The sequence below is a fragment of the Ahaetulla prasina genome, chromosome 4 (assembly GCF_028640845.1).
Source record: "Ahaetulla prasina isolate Xishuangbanna chromosome 4, ASM2864084v1, whole genome shotgun sequence".
Classification (NCBI taxonomy): Eukaryota; Metazoa; Chordata; class Lepidosauria; order Squamata; family Colubridae; genus Ahaetulla; species Ahaetulla prasina.
In genome coordinates this window covers 120,965,170-120,983,579 of record NC_080542.1, presented here as the reverse complement: position 1 = coordinate 120,983,579, position 18,410 = coordinate 120,965,170, and the positions used below count along the sequence as shown (strand labels likewise).

The 18,410-nt window shown below is 36.3% G+C and overlaps 1 protein-coding gene across 11 annotated transcripts in view; it reads right to left on the bottom strand.

The window, feature by feature from the left end:
- The window catches only part of HACD1 (3-hydroxyacyl-CoA dehydratase 1), an 89,645-nt gene that overhangs the window by 4,716 nt on the left and 66,519 nt on the right, over positions 1-18,410 (bottom strand). For 7 of the 11 annotated variants that reach the window (XM_058183667.1, XM_058183674.1, XM_058183669.1 and 4 more), the window contains 3 exons: positions 8,060-8,078; positions 7,895-7,983; positions 4,273-4,394 (listed from right to left, as the gene is read on the bottom strand). In XM_058183667.1, coding sequence (XP_058039650.1) covers positions 4,273-4,394; positions 7,895-7,983; positions 8,060-8,078 — 230 coding nt within the window. Of the gene's footprint in view, positions 1-4,272; positions 4,395-7,894; positions 7,984-8,059; positions 8,079-10,905; positions 11,024-14,799; positions 15,037-18,410 lie in introns of those variants that run through there. The other 4 variants (XM_058183665.1, XM_058183664.1, XM_058183675.1 and 1 more) reach the window with 4 other exon arrangements.

The following is an 18,410-nucleotide window of genomic DNA, read 5'->3' as shown; positions in this document are numbered from 1 at the left end:
CAAAAAGGCTCCCGTCAAAGGATTTTAGCTAATGGGGTCCAGAAGAAGAGCCTTTTTTACTGTAGTCCCCATCATCTGGAATATTCTCCTATCAGACATGAGATCCAGTCTCACACCCCTGGCCTTCTGGAAATGCATTGCCACTTGGCTGGGGTCATGACTGGGGCCTACTATATTGGGAGCAGCTGAGTAGATAGAAAAGATTCTTTCCCTTCAAGCTTCCTATTATGTTGGTTTTTAATTTTATTTTTATATTTTTCATTCTATTTTAATTGTTTTTGCACTTAACTTTTATTATATTGTAATCTGCCCAGAGTTGCTGTATTAATGAGATGGGCAGCCTAGGAATCCAAAACATAAATAAAAAATGTGGATGCTCATAAAAAGATATGACTTCAATCACACAGCTATGGCTATGATTTTCATTCTCCCTTATAGATACCCCTGCTAACTTGAAATATAACTGCATAAAGAAAGGCAAAGGTAAATATTTCCCGTGTCCAATCATTTCTGGTTCTAGGGAGTGGTGCCCATCTCCATTTCTTAATGGAGCTAGTTTTATATAAAGACATTTCCATGGTTATGTGGCCAGCATGACTATATGTTGAAATGCATGGAACGCTGTTACTGTCCCACTGAAGGGCATACTGTAATAATGTACTAGCTATCTACTCAGAAATAGGCTTTATAAATTCAGCAGATCTATACGTTTTATTGAATCTTTATATCAGAAAGAAAACTTTTTATTCTCACCAATAAGAGATTTTAAAGATTCGTATTCATAATCTAAAATGTTCTAAAATTTATTGCTGCTATATTTTTTCCTTATTTACTTACAAATGAATTAATTTATTCATTTTTTTCTTCTTCATCTTTTTTCCTATAAGAACCTGAGGCCTTAGATTATAGTGACACTTATAAATTTAGCTTGGAGGATATGCTCTAATGGTTTAGGATGGCATTAAAAATGCTAGGTTGAATGTTTTAAAAATGAACTAAGGAACAGCAGTCAAGCAATTCCCACAGCTATTTCTTATAGGCAGCTATTGATGTTATATGGATAAAAGCTCAAAACTAAAGGAATAGCATCTTGGGAAATGCTAGGATGAATTTTTTTTAAAAAATGAAAGACCGGCTACTTTGAAAAGCACTGCCTTATTTTCTTGTTGTCAAGTCACACACTGAAAACCTTCAAAAGGATATGAAAATACTTGAAGAGTTTTCATGCAAGATACAGCATGCAAATGTAGTCTCCATAAAATAAAAATGTGGATGCTCATAAAAAGATATGACTTCAATCACACAGCTATGGCTATGATTTTCATTCTCCCTTATAGATACCCCTGCTAACTTGAAATATAACTGCATAAAGAAAGGCAAAGGTAAATATTTCCCGTGTCCAATCATTTCTGGTTCTAGGGAGTGGTGCCCATCTCCATTTCTTAATGGAGCTAGTTTTATATAAAGACATTTCCATGGTTATGTGGCCAGCATGACTATATGTTGAAATGCATGGAACGCTGTTACTGTCCCACTGAAGGGCATACTGTAATAATGTACTAGCTATCTACTCAGAAATAGGCTTTATAAATTCAGCAGATCTATACGTTTTATTGAATCTTTATATCAGAAAGAAAACTTTTTATTCTCACCAATAAGAGATTTTAAAGATTCGTATTCATAATCTAAAATGTTCTAAAATTTATTGCTGCTATATTTTTTCCTTATTTACTTACAAATGAATTAATTTATTCATTTTTTTCTTCTTCATCTTTTTTCCTATAAGAACCTGAGGCCTTAGATTATAGTGACACTTATAAATTTAGCTTGGAGGATATGCTCTAATGGTTTAGGATGGCATTAAAAATGCTAGGTTGAATGTTTTAAAAATGAACTAAGGAACAGCAGTCAAGCAATTCCCACAGCTATTTCTTATAGGCAGCTATTGATGTTATATGGATAAAAGCTCAAAACTAAAGGAATAGCATCTTGGGAAATGCTAGGATGAATTTTTTTTAAAAAATGAAAGACCGGCTACTTTGAAAAGCACTGCCTTATTTTCTTGTTGTCAAGTCACACACTGAAAACCTTCAAAAGGATATGAAAATACTTGAAGAGTTTTCATGCAAGATACAGCATGCAAATGTAGTCTCCATAAAATAAAACCTCTCTTCAACTCATGCTGGAAAAAGCAAGGAGACAGTTACAAAAACTGCACAAAGGGCATTCCATGAGGAAAATAGTTAAGATTTAAAGCAGCAGCCACAGAACCTGAAAACTTCATTAAGATTTAATAGACTTAGAGAATATATAGGTCAACTGGAATGGAATGAATGGGAATCAACAAGAGGCCCAAAAAGGTGTTGAAGGTGAAACCAAATAATGCAACTTTAACTGTAACAACCGCAAATCACTAAAGTGTAGGTTAAAATCATACCTATGCTAAAATAAAAATAAAAATTGCAAAACCAAAATTTGAGAATTTAAACCAAAAAGTCACTGAACCAAAAAGTGTTTTGAATTTTGAACACCCACTTAGAAAAAGTCAAGTGGAAAAGTTCAGATTAGGGCTATCATTTTCATTTCACAAAAGAATGGCTGCTAACTAATTGTCATATGGATTTTTACAATTCTATTTTAAATTATAGTTGTCTTTGTTCTATGATATTAAGACAACTTGCAGAATTTCTGATTTACACTCAGAAGAGCTCAGTGTTTGATTATTATTGTCATTATGCATCTTCTTAAATTTCATAAAAATTAAATTAATTTGCTCATTTGTTTTGGTTAATGAACTACTCTGGTGTATGTGTTATCTTCTTCTGAAAAATAATATGAAAATTGTTTTAGCCTTGACATGTATTCAGTCCTGTAACTCAGGTTTAGAATTTAAATTCTGTACGCTCACAAGGAACTTTCCAGCAAAATAATGTTTATTTCTACAACAAATGATATTGGGGGGAGGGGGGGGCAAATCAGCAAAGTGGTAGGTTCTTTTTCTTTCTTTTAGCTCCATTGAAATGTTTGAAAATTTAAATTGCTAATTTACTGGCATTCTTACTTAGCATTGTTTATAATTTATTGCTAGTTACTGCCATTTATGTAGTATTGTAATGATGTATAGCCATATTAACATTTAACTGAACATGTAGTACAACTCGATGGAAAATGATCCTATCTTACTAAAGAGACCAAAGTTCAATTCTCTATTCAGCTTGGAAACTGTTCATGAAATTCAATTAATTTATGTTAGTTAAAATAAAAACCTGATTTACCTTGAGAAAGAAAAAAAATGCCCCAAATGTTAATTGTGTAGGCCTTTGCAAAATATACTATTATAACTGAATCTCCAAAGTGAAAAATACTTTTACTGGATGGACATAAAAAAGCAACATACTATATAATCACTATCATGATGTCCAGAGCCTCAGTTTCAGTCCATATACGCTGTGAAAACCAATATGGCTACAACAACTAGCTACTGAAGGAGAAATTACCTGGGAGAAAAACTCATGTTGAATATGAATAGAATATCTAAAATTTAATTTCTCTAATAAATCATTTTCTAATTTTTTAGATACGACGTGCCTTTCCAGAAATCATACCGTACATATTTCTATTTACCTTCTTTCACATTTAATTCCAGCAATATACTGGCCCAAAATGGCAGAACAGAAAGCCTCTTAAAAATTTTATAATAAGTAACATTTTGCATTACAATATGCAAAAATGGAGGATCCCTTAAATGATACACTGACTATCTAATCAGGAAATATACAATTTGTAACTGAGAAAGCCAGTTTGTTGTAGTGAATAAGGTCCTGACCTAAAAACCAGGAGACTGGAGTTCTAGTCCTCACTTAAAGATGAAAGGCAGCTGGATAACCTTGGGCCAGTTACTCTCTCTCAGCCTAACCTACCTTACAGAGTTGTTGTATGGAAAACAGGAGGAGATATTTATAAAAAATTATAAACATGGGATAAAAATAAGGAAATTAAAATAAACTCAATATTCAGTCTTTCTAAAAGACACACGCAAGCACGCCTTAGGTATATTAATGGCATAAGCAAAGGGAAAGTTAACAAAAAGTTACAGAATTCTTCTTTTAAAATACATCCAGTTCTAAGAATTTACAGTGTATTTCAAGCACATCAAATCACTTTATAGACATACACGGAAAACTCTCAAAGCAAATTTCTTCCGTGCTGATTAGGCATGCATGAAAAGCATGCCCAGAACAATGAGAAACTAAACTGCAAGGCATTCTCCACCTGGCCCATTTTATGAAGTATGGCAAATGGTTGAGCATATTGAATGTGTAGAAGGAATATCGAGTAATCTCAGTCACAGTCCAAACAACCAGAAAAAGAATTACACTCTCCTCATTCTGGATCTGTGGAGGTATAAAGAGCCAATGTTTCCTTGTATCTTTAGAATCACAACAGACTCTCAGAAAATTCACCAAGTCAATATAGTTTAGGACAAATATAGACACTGCGTATATTTTAATCTAAGTGAGTAGGTTACTATTAAACAGAAAAAGATGTAGAAGCAAAGAAATGATATGTACGATAACATTTTTCTTAATTTTAAAACTAGCCATTCTCTTCTGTTTCTAGCATCCTTTTTTAAGATGATGTCTACATCATTTATATTTGGTCTCATAAACACTATTTCCATCACCCTTTCCCAACCTGATGTAATGGAATTCCAAAATTCAGAATCTCAAGTAAAAAATGCCCAAGTAAATTCTGAATATTGAAATCCTACATATCTGGGGAGCAGTAGGTTAAAGAATGCTACTATATGTAGTTTCTCAGAAGCAACTTCTTTAGAATTCCATCACAAGTATATGTAGGGGTGCAAAACTATTCAGATAACTGGCAAAAAAAAGTATTATTATTTTTTTGCAGAGGTTGTATTGGCTCAGGTTTTGAGGGATTCTTTGTCAGAACACCCTTGATCCATAAAACAAACAAATTAAAAATTATTGCACGTGCTTTTCAAAATAAAATGTTAACACTACCGCAACGAAGAACTTTTTTTGCTGTTCTTAGACAGATGGAGAAAAGCCCTTAGTCATTTCATTGTCTCAAGAGCTTGTATCGATCTAGCCATTCTTTTATGATATCAGCATCCATTGTGGATTAAATTAATGCCCAGATTTATAAAATAAGATCTATTGATTCATTTCTGAGAATCATTATAGACAAGTAAAATAGGAAGAATTTTGTAATAGATCTTCTTACTCGAAGGCTAATACACATTCCAATGCCTTCTGAGAAATAAAATAAAAATTCAAAATTGTTGTTTTTTTTAAAAGAAAAGAGGACCTTGAATACTTCCAGCTAATGCACTACAATGACTAATACAAAGATTGCATATTAGTTTTAAGAATATCAATTTTGTCATTAAAAATGCATTCAATTTTTTTCTCTAGAAGTATTTAAGGAATAGGAATATTTTTTGTTTAACTTCTGTACAAGTGTTGTTATATTTGCACTTACTCTGTGGTTTCTGGGAGTGGGGGAACTAGATGCTTATAAACAATGCAAATTGGTTATGAAGAAGGGATAAAATAGAAATCAAATAGCTTTTTAACCTTTTCTTTCTAATTTGAAGAAAACAATCAACAACAATACAGCGAAGACCTTCATATTAAGGTGGAAACCTTTATTATATATAAAATAATTTAAGCATTTCGCAGTTGTGTATCAAAGCTAAACTCACCTCTGGGTATAAAATATAAGCAATCTTATGCTTATTATGCAATATTAACATTTTAGAAAACAGACTAAACCTCTTTTCTCTTTATCTTTAAAGTTATTCAAATCATCAGTGTTAATAATCTCTAGTCAACACTGTATAAATACCATTGTACCCATACATAAGTTATTACTTGTGTTTTATAATAACACACTAAAACAATATTTTTAATTTGTATATCCTGATTTATTGCTATAGAAAATCAAGTGTGGGATTACCACACATTTAGGTTTTCAAAGCTCTTTTGAAACCTGAATTCTTGTTTTGCATATGGCATAGTATAATTTAATTTATGCATTATAAATCAGAAAGCTTCATAGCTTTTTTGTTGTTGCTAATAACATTATCATCCTACAGTTATTTTTAACTTTTTTTTCTTGGTTGGATAGCATTTTACAAATAGTCCTTGATTTATAGCCATTCATTAAGTGACCATCTGAAGTTACAACAGCACTGAAAAAAAGGACTTACAACCGCTTTTCAAATTTATGATTGTTACAGCATCTCCACGGTCACATGATCAAAATGTGGACACTTAGCAATTGGCATATAACAATTTCACTATAGCGGAGTATATTCCAACAAGCAACGTGAACAGGGGAAGCCAGTTTTGCTTAATGATCACATGATTTATTTAATAACCACAGTGATTCACTTAATAACAGTGGCAAAACTTAAGCAATGGGGCTTAATTATGGGGCTTAATTATGGTTTTAAGTTGAGAACTAGCTGTAGTATTTCCTGTCTCCCGCCTCCCCATTGGCTCCTGGAATCAATGTATTTTTTTTACATTTTTCTTTCTGAGAAACATAAACCTAACATGATCAATATCTTAGAAATTAAGTGATAACTTCTATTGATGCTGAAAAAGTATTTATATATAAACCATGTTTAATTATCTAGTCCAGGGGCTTCAATCTCACGGCATCATGGTGGCATCACATGATATATCAGAACTCCCCCCCCTTCGCTAAACCTGGCATGGGTGTGGACAGCGCATGACGCATCCGGCCTGTGGGACAGGAATTTGACAGCCCTGATCTCATTTAATAAAAAATAAACTTTCAAGTACCATAAGAAGAGAAAAAAAATCATATGAATTTTAATCAGCGGAAAGAGGCCATTCCTACTTACTTTCCCACATAAGGAAATCACTAAGTGCCATCTGCTGGTCAAAGATCCAATTGTTTCAAAGTCCATAGGGTATACAAAAACAAACTAGCTTTATGTGAGCAAAAGTTCTAAAATATAAGATCCATTCAAATAGTAATCGCAATCAATTTAGTAAAAATTCCTAAATGCAAGAATTGATCCAACAGGCTATGAAATAGCATAAAACACTGTTACCTTATTATAATAAAAGCTGCACCCCATCCAACAAAAATGGTATAAGGCAGTCATGAATATATAGTTACCCAGATTTTTTTTCCTCACTTTTTTGTGCAATAAGAAATGATCTTCCGGAGAATGCATTTAAGATTGGCATTTCCATGTCCATCTAAAGAGAACTTCTTCAACTGAGGAGAATTACATTCTAGATTTGAAACATTTACTCACTGGATTAATAACTATACCAATAATCTTTTTGTCGTGTATCAGAACAGAAGGAAGCTACAAACTGTTAAATACAATTGAGATTAAGGGGACATTGAGGGATTAGGTTCCATTCTTCTGTTTACTTCTATTTTTCAGCAAGTCGAAAGCATAGCTATACTACTTAATGCATAACAATTGCTCTTAGGATGTATATCCAAAAATTCAGCTGCCTAAAAGTGCACGTTCCTCCTCAAATCAAAATCACTTTATCCAATTCCAGTTTATAATATGCATTGCAAGAATGGGTACTTTTTCAGGGTTATTTTAATATGCAACACTTTACTATTGGAATGGCAAAACATAAAAGTCATATATCTAGCCTCAATAGCCTTTACAACCTCTTCACCCATATGTAATTACTAGGACCTTTTCATTTCACCTTATAGGTCTGTGCATTTCAGTCTTTCTTAAGACCATTGACAATGGTTCTATGCTAACTTATATTTTAAAATTTTCAAAGTATCTCTAAATGTTGAGCAGTAATAGCAGATATTGTGGATCGAATGATGCAATGTTCACTTGGTTGCTTACCTGTTTTATACTATGTGTAACAAACCACACCATGAAGATTCTGGAACTCACTTGGACCCCCGTCACAAGCACAGAAGTGTGCACTACTCCTTAAAAAGAGAAATAGGTCACCGTTGTCCAATAAAGAGTGGGCTTAGCTAACTGAGGAACTGAAAAGAGACTCACCAACCGCACAGTGGATTATCTGTAAAATTGAAAGGAGGGGCAGACAAAAGGAATTAGAATGTGAGTATTCAGCATTGAGCGATGGCTGGAAAATCTCTGCTTAGTTGTATTCTTTTCAGAGATATTTTCCTTACATACACATGGAAATAACAAATTTAATTTGTACATGGATTTTGTATCAAGAATGAGTTTTAATATAGATAATACAAGCTATACAGTAACCATGGAAAAATTACTGGAGAAGTATGTTCACTTGCCAATTTGGGAGTAGGGTTCTGGCAAGAAAGAAAGACTGGTTACCTAATTCAGTTTAGGAATATTAATTTTAAAACAGCAGCAATAATGAAAGGTGATATAATAGCAGGCTGTCCTTTTTTCTTACCTTAGCCAAAATGCATCCAATTTAGATTATACAGATTACTGGTTATGGCACTTTTGACCAGTCTGGCATCTTCCTTATAGTTTGAAATTAATTACTCAAATTAGGTAATTATAATGCAATACAAATGGATTGGAAGAGATGAGTTATGATGTCTCACAGTTATAAGTGAATAAAATGACATAAACTTACTTGTTGGCATAGTGCTTACTACCGGTGCTACTTGGTGTAAAATAGTGTCATTTGTCTATAACTTAATTCACTGTTTCTCTCTCCCTCTCACTTTTTTATAGTTATGACTAACATCATTCCCAACTCAGCCATGACATTTATTATTGTGTATCCATTTTTTCTATTGTCACTAATAAGGGGGGGAAAGGCATGATTACAAGTTGAAAAAAATAAGCAAATAATTATATGGCACTAGAGTTCAACATTTAATTAACCAATCCTATAACCTGTAAAATTATGAAGTCTAACATCTTGCGAAAAAACATGAAAATAAATCTTAATTAAAAATAGCAAAATTGGAGAAATTATATGGTCACAAGGTATATAGAATGAATGATGCTTCCAGCATATCCCACTAATTCTCACCAATGGTCATGTTGGTTGTACTTGATGGAGGAATTCCAAAGAATTTGGAGGGCCATGTGTCTTATTCATGTCTTAATGTAAAATCCACTCTGGACAACTAGGAAATTGTGGAAACTGAGCTTCAAATGTAGGCTACAGGAGGTTATTATATATAACCTACATTCAAAGAGGCTTTAGAGCAGGGGTGTCAAAGTCAATTTCATTGAGGGCTGTGATTGACCTCAGGGGCATGGCTGACTGGGTCGGTGTGGCCAACTGGATGGGTGTGGCCTGCTTGATGCCATTCCCCAAACTTCTGGCATGTTTCCTCTTCGCACTGGGTAGACTGGGCCAAAGTGATATGGGCCCTTACATTTTCCAGGAGGGTCCCGTGGGCCGTCTCTGACCACGTCGCAGGCCAGATCCGGCCCACAGGCCTTGTGTTTTGACAGCCCTGCTTTAGAGGATTACAGTTAGGATTAGGATTCTCTATTGTGGAAAACTCTATTAATAACATTTTTATTCTGCTCTGTCTCACAAGACAACTCGGTTGAGGCTTTTCCCTTAGTTTATCCCCATAGCAACATCTCAATGAAAGAATCTAAGAAAGAATCCAGGGGTGAATTGAGACATAAGCATGGGTTTCTATATTTCGTGAATTGAGACATAAGCATGGGTTTCTGTATTTCTTAACAACTGCCTTATGATCATTAATGTGTCACGTGCTTTACTCTCTTCCAATCAGTGCATATAATTGGGCATTTATGATTACAAATACAAATTCTCAAGATATCAGAGCACACGAAGACTTTCCCTAGTCAGTGTGAATGAACTGTAGGTACACTCAATAGATAAGAACATATTAAGGATTCTTTTTAAAAACAAACTGGAAACAGACATTAAACTGCTCAGAGGCTGATTGACAGGGAATGACATCATACTGGATAACAGCCAGCAGAAAGAGAGAGGGCTGGGTATCAGGAAATAAAACAATGCAGATCTTCCTGATCCTTCAGGAATTTCTGAACAAGTTTCAGGTGCATCACAAAATAGTGGTAGTCTTTGCTTAATGACCAGTCGCTTAGCAATTTTTCGAAGTTAAAACAGATCTCCCAGAGTTATTTATGACTTGTTTTCAAATGTCAGCTGACAGCTCCACCCATCGCTCAGTCACTTGACTACGATTTTTGGGGTTTTTGCTGGTTTCTGGCATTTGTCTCAGTCTCCAGCAAAAAAAAAAAATAATCTATTAGGGAAAACTGACTCATTTAATGACACTGGTGTTCACTTTAGAGTTCATAATGTTACTTAATGACCACTACAAAAAAGATTGTAAAACTGAATATGGTCACAGTTTATAACCATCATTCCAGGCTCAATTACAGTCATTGGTTGAGAACTACCCATATACTAACTGAATTAATTAGACTACACTGCAGTCACCTGGAGGAGTTCTAAATGAGCAAACCAAGTTACTATCAAATTTGCAGAATTGAAATCTGTAAGCTGAAATGTTCACACAGCACTTTCATATGCGATATCTATGAATTATAATAATTTGATCTTGACATCTCACAAAATAACTATTACAGTTGCATATATTTTATCAGTGACAGGTGAGTACAGCTCTTATGTGAAAGCACCAATTCATCTAATGCAGATCCAATGTCTTCTAGCAACTTCTAGGGTGTTTCATTTTAAAAAAAGGTTTTGGTCTGAAAAACAGCTCAGAGCATTCTGGAAAATTAACTATCAACTCTGGCTCCAACTCCTTTTATTTCATAATTGAACATGTAATAAGGTGTCACAGACCAATTTGTAAAGGACATTCTGAAAGCTACAGTTGACACCTCAGAATATATCTGTAAGATATATTTACTAAAAAACTTACCTCAAGCAAAGCAAAAGTCTGGAAAAATTTAAGTGTCTTTTGAATGCTTTTATATAAGCCTTTGTATGTTCCTTTGTCCATATAAAACCGGGCCATGGCAATAGCCAGTACAAGCCACCTAAACAGAAAAAACAATATCCTTAATGGAATAATTAACAGTTAAAGTATTTTCATGTTGTCCCATATCTGTTATGTATAAGTCGTCATCTCTTAGGCACTGTCATTCATCTGTGTATTACTATCTGTGTTTTGTATTTATAACTAAGCGAAAGTGTTTTTACACAGATAGTAATTCCAAAGTACTGGAAAGAAAGGAGATCAAGTTTACTCTGCAGCAAGACAAGAACATTTCAGATGATTCCTTTCTCTAATCTCCTCTATTATTCATGGTCCAATTGAATTTATTTTATTTATTTTATTTACACATTTTTTACCATTAATTTCTGGTAATTTACAGTTATGCAAAATCCATAAATCATGAACAATCAGAAACAAGTGTATATTTTGGTCACACTGGTAACAAGAGCGATTTCTATGTTTTTCAACAGTCAACAGCTGTACAGAACAGCTGAATTTTAACTGCCCATTACAAAAATGTAATGGAAGCCACCATGCAAATTTCTGGAACAAATCATTCTATTAAGATAAACTGGGCCCTTACTAGATAGGTGCATTAATATGCAGCAAATTAGGAAGTTGTTTTTTTATTTTCTACACAAAGCATTCACTTATGATTCCACAAGTCTGGAGTATATCTACTATGCAGCAAAATGAAGGAAGATACACAAGCAAAAACTGATAACTACAAGTCTCTTTGAAGGAATTTTCCTAGTCAAAGGAATGGTGGTAGGAATAGTTCAAGAGACTGTTCTCCCCAGCACAGGGAGGAAAGAAGCTAAATTCTGCTTTTGATAGTGAGATATTCTTTGTGATTATTGTTATACAGTATAAGGAAGAAAAGTTTTCCGTTATCTCATTCCAAACTTTTTCAAGCCCCCTCTGTTTTTAAAAAAGCTTTCATCAACCTTGGTAAAAATTTAATAAATAATAAAGAATCTGGTTTGGATTGACTATGACTGACTATGTGCTATCAAATAACAATTACACAGACTTCATAGCTAGATCTTCTCCAGGATGAATGTGATTGAGTAAATAAATAAAACAAATCTTAAGCCCCTCTCTAGGTAGTGAGATCTGAACATATCTTTTTAAACATATTTAAAAAACCAACTGCCAACAGTTTGGTAGATCAAATCTCATCAGGTTGACTCAGCCTTCCATCCTTCAGAGGTCGGTAAAATGAGGACCCAGATTGCTGGGCGCAATATGCTGACTCTGTAAAACCGCTTAGAGAGGGCTGTAAAGCACTATGAAGTCAGGGGTGAAATGCTCCCAATTCGGACCAGATCACCTGATCCGGTAGTGATGGCGGCAGATGATTCAGAGAACCAGTAGCAAAAATCCCTGCCCCCTCACCTTTGCCCGAAAAAATGCTTTTAAAGGTAAAAAAAAAAGCCTCTGATGATCATGCTGGGATTGTCAGAACCCATTAAAAGCATTTTTTCTACAACCTCTTTGGCTGAAGAGATTGTAAAAAAAAAAAAAAAGCTTGTAAAAGGCTCCTCTGTCGATCCCAGCTGAGTTGCCTGATCGCCAGAACCTTTTAAAAGCATTTTTTTACAACCTCTTCGGACGACGAGGTTGTAAAAAATGCTTTTAAAAGGTTCTGGTGATCAGAAAACTTAGCTGGGATCCTCAGAACCCTTTAAAAGCTTTTTTTTCCCTCTGGCGATCTCAGCTGAGTTGCCTGATCATCACAGGCTTTTAAAAGCATTTTTTTACAGCTTTTACGGCCAAAGAGGTTGTAGAAAAAATGCTTTTAAAAGTAAAAAAAAAAGTTGGCCATGCCCACCCAGTCACATTACCGCCCCTTCACCAATCCATGCCCACAGAACCGGTAGTAACAAATTTTACATTTCACCTCTGTATGAAGTGGTATGTATGTAAGTGCTATTCCTATTTATTAGCCTTATTGAATAAGTTTTTTAATTGTTGTTTTATCCTGTATTTATATGTATGTTTATTCTGGCTGGAAACCGCCCTGAGTCCCTAGGGAGATAGGGCGGTATAAAAATGTGAAAAATAAATAAATAAATAAATTAACCAAGAATAGAAGCTCCTCCTAACAAGTCCAAACTAGTAAGGTTCTACAAGGCACCAAGTTAGGGATTGTTTTAACAACTGTTTGCTGAATAAGAATATCTAATTGCTTATAAATAGCTAATATAAATAATTTATACATAGTAGAAAGACACATCTTCTGTGAATCAGTTTGATTAAGGCACCAGGCTAGAAAGTAGAAGACCATAAGTTCATGTCCTGCCTTAACCATGAAAGCTAATCATGGACCAGTTACTTTCTTTCAGCTCAACCCACCTTATAGGATTGCTGTTTTGGGGAAAATAGGAGGAAGAAGATGTGTTGGATATGTTTGCTGCCTTGAGTTATTTCTAAAAATGATAAAGGCAGATATAAATACACTAACTAACTAACTAACTAACTAACTAAAATAAATGAATCAAGCCAGATTCCTAGTGATCTCATAGGTGTAATTTAGGGGTTAAAAGTATAGAAGTAGCTACATAGGAACAGAATCATAAATCACAAAAGTTGGATTCACTAATGTTTGTGATAGACTGTAATAAGGGATGGATTCCCAGGAGGAAGAGGGGTGCATTCCAGAAGAGTAAGAGACAACTCAGTCCAGATACTAGAGAGAGAGAAGACTGCCTTCTCTCTAATAAAGAGGTATAGAATATCCTGCAGTTGGGTCCTCAGGAGTCCTCAGGCAGAGTCCTCAGTCTGGCAAGAGTTTGTCTATATGTGTGAAACAAAGACCTTGACAAAGAATTATGACCACTGCCGTTCTTAGTTTTTGGTTTGACATTTTGAAGAACATGAAGCATGCAAAAAAAAAAAAAAATGGGAGAGAATGGGGTTCTTTTTCAATCTTTTTAATAATCTAAAATAGTGAAAATATGCTCAGGCAAAAGCAAAGTTGATAATGGCAGCATGCCTTCTTTTTGGGAAAACATTCTGTTGTCATTTTTATCTATTATGGAAGAAGGAGCATCTCTTAATTGAACATTCAGAGAAGTTTCAAAGTCCAAATCAGATCCCTAATGTAATGTATGCATTTAGCTAATTACGGTTTATTCAATATGCGATGATCAAACAAAGCATGGTGGTTAATAAAACCACTGTGTAAAGGCATGTTTTGTTTTAAATCCAGTTAAAGCAACACAACAGGCAAAGCTGAATGCAAACAAAGTTATAACTTTCTATACCAAAGTTACAAAGTCTTCCTTTAAGGAGGTTCCCACAGGCTCACTAACCCTCTTGTCACCCTGGAGGTTTGGGGTTAAATGCTCCCTGATCCACCTAAGGCTCGGGTTACCTCGGCCATCTGGCTGGGGCAGGTGCTATAGAACGAAGCCGGCTCAAGTCAGTGGGAGGGGACCGAGCGCCGACTGAACACGTTCTTGTCTTCGGCGGCCACCGCAATAAATTATGCCGAGGGAAGCAGTCTGCCCCATTCCACAACCCCCGGCCGGCATTCCGGGCTCGGGCTATACTTAACCTCTCCGGCGGGCTCGAGGGATGACGTGCTCGTCTTGCTAGAAGTCTGCACCGTATTAGGCAATGCAAGCAAGCCAGGGCTTATCCCCCAGTCGCCGCGCGCTGCCCAGCCAATGGCGCCCCCTTTCTCCCCTCGCCACAGTGCCCAGCAAGTACAGCCCCGTCGGTAGTTTGAAGCCTTTCGACCTGGGATGGGGAGAAGGAAAAGTTCCGTTTTCGACCCACCACCGGCTCCACCTGCAACACCGCGCTCACCCGGCCGTCATGGTGATGTTGTAGAAGATCAACCAGGCTGTGGTCACCGAGCTGCGAGGCCGAAGCACCTTCTTGCCATTCTCCTTCTCTTCCATCGACCCGTTGCCGGCGCCGCTGTCCTCTTCGTTGGACGCCATGGTTTCTCTTCCCCCGAGGCCAGGCGCAGACAGATCGAGGCACCGCGGCCGCGAAAGGAACAGAGGGGAGGAGCAGAGCAGGCGGGGCGGGTCGTAGGCAGGGCGGCCAGCAGGACAGGATTTAGGAACTCGAGCGGCGGTTTAGTGGGGGCTAGGGCGACTTTCTCCGCCTCCCTTTCCTTTCCTGAACAAGGTGCCTCCCGCTCACAACTTTGTGTTGGGTTGATGTCAGCAAAGGAGTTGTCACTTGCCGGGGGGGGGGGGGGGCGGGATGGGTGGGTTTTGCTTGTCCTACTAAGGGCGATTTTCAAGGATAGCCAAATGAACATATTCCGTCCCAGATATATTCGGACCTCCTTCCTCATTGCAATAATAATAATAATAATAATAATAATAATAATAATAATAATAATAATAATAATAATAATAATAATAATAATAATAATAATAATAATAATAATTTCATAAGCCTGAAAAAGTGATTGAAAATGAGCATGCAAAACTACTGTGGGATTTCCGAATACAGACTGATAAAAGTTTTGGAACTCAATACCCCGGATATCACGATTGTGGAAAAGAAAAAAGTGTGGATAGGTTGCTATACCTGGTGACAGCAGAATACATTGCTATACCTGGTGACAGCAGAATTGATGAGAAACAACTTGAAAAAGTCACCAGATATCAAGATTTGAGAATCGAATTGCAGAGACTCTGGCATAAACGAGTGCAGGTGGTTCCAGTGGTACTCGGCACACTGGGAGCTGTGCCTAAAGACCTAGGCAAGCACTTAAAAGCAATTGACGCTGACAAGATCACCATTGTCAGCTGCAGAAGGCCACCTTACTGGGATCTGCTCGCATAATTCGCCGATACATCACGCAGTCCTAAACGCTTGGGAAGTGCTCGACTAGTGATCTGTGATACGAAATCCAGCATAGTTATCTCGTTTGCTGTGTATACTGTCATTTTGTGTAAATAAAATAATAATAATAATAATAATAATAATAATAATAATAATAATAAATAATAATAAATAATAATAATAAAAAATAGAAAATGTAAAACATCTAATAGGAACGAGACTTCCCAACCAGCCGCTTTCTAGGTGGGTTGCAGTATATCAACACTTGGGCTTTTCCACATCCAAAAGAATAGCCTTTGGGTTTGCAAGTCGTGATTTAGCACACTTGGAAGGCTTCAGACAGGGTTCTTCTGAAAGGCAAATCAATCAGGGTAAAGCAATAGATGTAATTTATGTAGACTTCTGTAAAGCCTTTGATTCAGTGGTACATGATAAACTACTTCTAAAACTAAAATCCTATGGCATCTCTGGACCCCTACATAATTGGATAGCTGCATTCCTATCAAACAGGCAACAAGTGGTCAAAATAGGGAGCGTCCTATCAAATCCTGTACCTGTTAATAGTGGTGTCCCCCAAGGCAGCGTTCTAGGACCAACACTCTTTATACTTTACATAAGTGACCTTTGCAATCATATTGTAAGCAACTGTGTTCTTTTAGAGAGCATTTCACCGAGGCAGCCTTCGTCGGCGCCATCTTGGGGGGAAAGAATGTTTTCTCTTTACCGATGATGTAGAAATATTTAACACCATAGACAATGCTGCTACCCTTGAAAAAGACCTTGACTTTGTGTTGGAATGGTCAAACAATTGGCAACCTCCAAATTTCAACCAACAAATGCTCTTTCTTACACATTGGCAAAAAGAACCAGAACACAAAATACAAGCTGAGTGGACACGACCTTGTAGATGACTCTCACTCTGTCAAGGACCTTGGAGTACTCATATCTAATGATCTAAGTGCCAAAGACCACAAACAACATTGCCAAAAAGGCATTCAGAGTTGTAAACCTAATCTTGCATAACTTTTTCTCCAGTAATATCACACTGCTAACTGACCTAAGCGTAGCTCATAAAATTATCTGCTACAATGTCCTACCTGTCAATGACTACTTCAGCTTCAACCACAGCAATACACGAGCACACAATAGAATAGAATAGAATTTTATTGGCCAAGTGTGATTGGACACACAAGGAATTTGTCTTGGTGCATATGCTCTCAGTGTACATAAAAGAAAAGATACGTTCATCAAGGTACAACATTTACAACACAATGATGATCAATATATCAATATAAATCATAAGGATTGCCAGCAACAAGTTATAGTCATACAGTCATAAGTGGAAAGAGATTGGTGATGGGAACTATGAAACGATTAATAGTAGTGCAGATTCAGTAAATAGTCTGACAGTGTTGAGGGAATTATTTGTTTAGCAGAGTGATGGCCTTCGGGAAAAAACTGTTCTTGTGTCTAGTTGTTCTGGTGTGCAATGCTCTATAGCGTCGTTTTGAGGGTAGGAGTTGAAACAGTTTATGTCCAGGATGCGAGGGATCTGCAAATATTTTCACGGCCCTCTTCTTGATTCGTGCAGTATACAGGTCCTCAATGGAAGGCAAGTTGGTAGCAATTATTTTTTCTGCAGTTCTAATTATCCTCTGAAGTCTGTGTTTTTCTTGTTGGGTTGCAGAACCGAACCAGACAGTTATAGAGGTGCAAATGACAGACTCAATAATTCCTCTGTAGAATTGGATCAGCAGCTCCTTGGGCAGTTTGAGCTTACTGAGTTGGCGCAGAAAGAACATTCTTTGTTGTCCTTTTTTAATGATGTTTTTGACGTTAGCTGTCCATTTGAGATCTTGCGATATGATAGAACCCAGAAATTTGAAGGTTTCTACTGTTGATACTGTGTTGTCAAGTATTGTGAGAGGTGGAAGTATGGAAGGGTTTTTCCTAAAGTCTACCACCATTTCTACGGTTTTGAGTGTGTTCAGTTCCAGATTGTTTTGGTTGCACCACAAGGCTAGTCATTCGACCTCTCGTCTATATGCAGATTCGTCATTGTCTCGAATGAGACCAATCACTGTTGTGTCATCTGCGAACTTCAGTAGCTTAACAAATGGATCATTGGAGATGCAGTCATTGGTATACAGAGAGAAGAGAAGTGGGGAGAGCACACAGCCTTGGGGGGCCCCTGTGCTAATTGTACAATAGATACAAACTTAAAGTGAACCACTCCAATCTCGACTGCAGAAAATATGACTTTAGCAACAGAGTGGTCAATGCCTGGAATACAGTATCTGACTCTGTGGTTGCATCCCCAAACCCCCAAAATATTAACCTAAGACTGTCTACTGTTGACCTCACCCCATTCCTAAGAGGTCGGTAAGGGCCGTGCATAAGAGCACCAGTGTGCCTACCATCCCTATTCTAATGTTTCCTCTATTTGTATCTATTTTATGTATCCAATCTATGTTTATACTTATTACCTACTACATTCTTGACAAATAAATAGATAGATAGATAAATAAATAAATAAATAAATAAATAAATAAATAAATAAATAAATAAATAAATAAATAAATAAGGCAGTTTGCACATTTTAAGAAGTCACC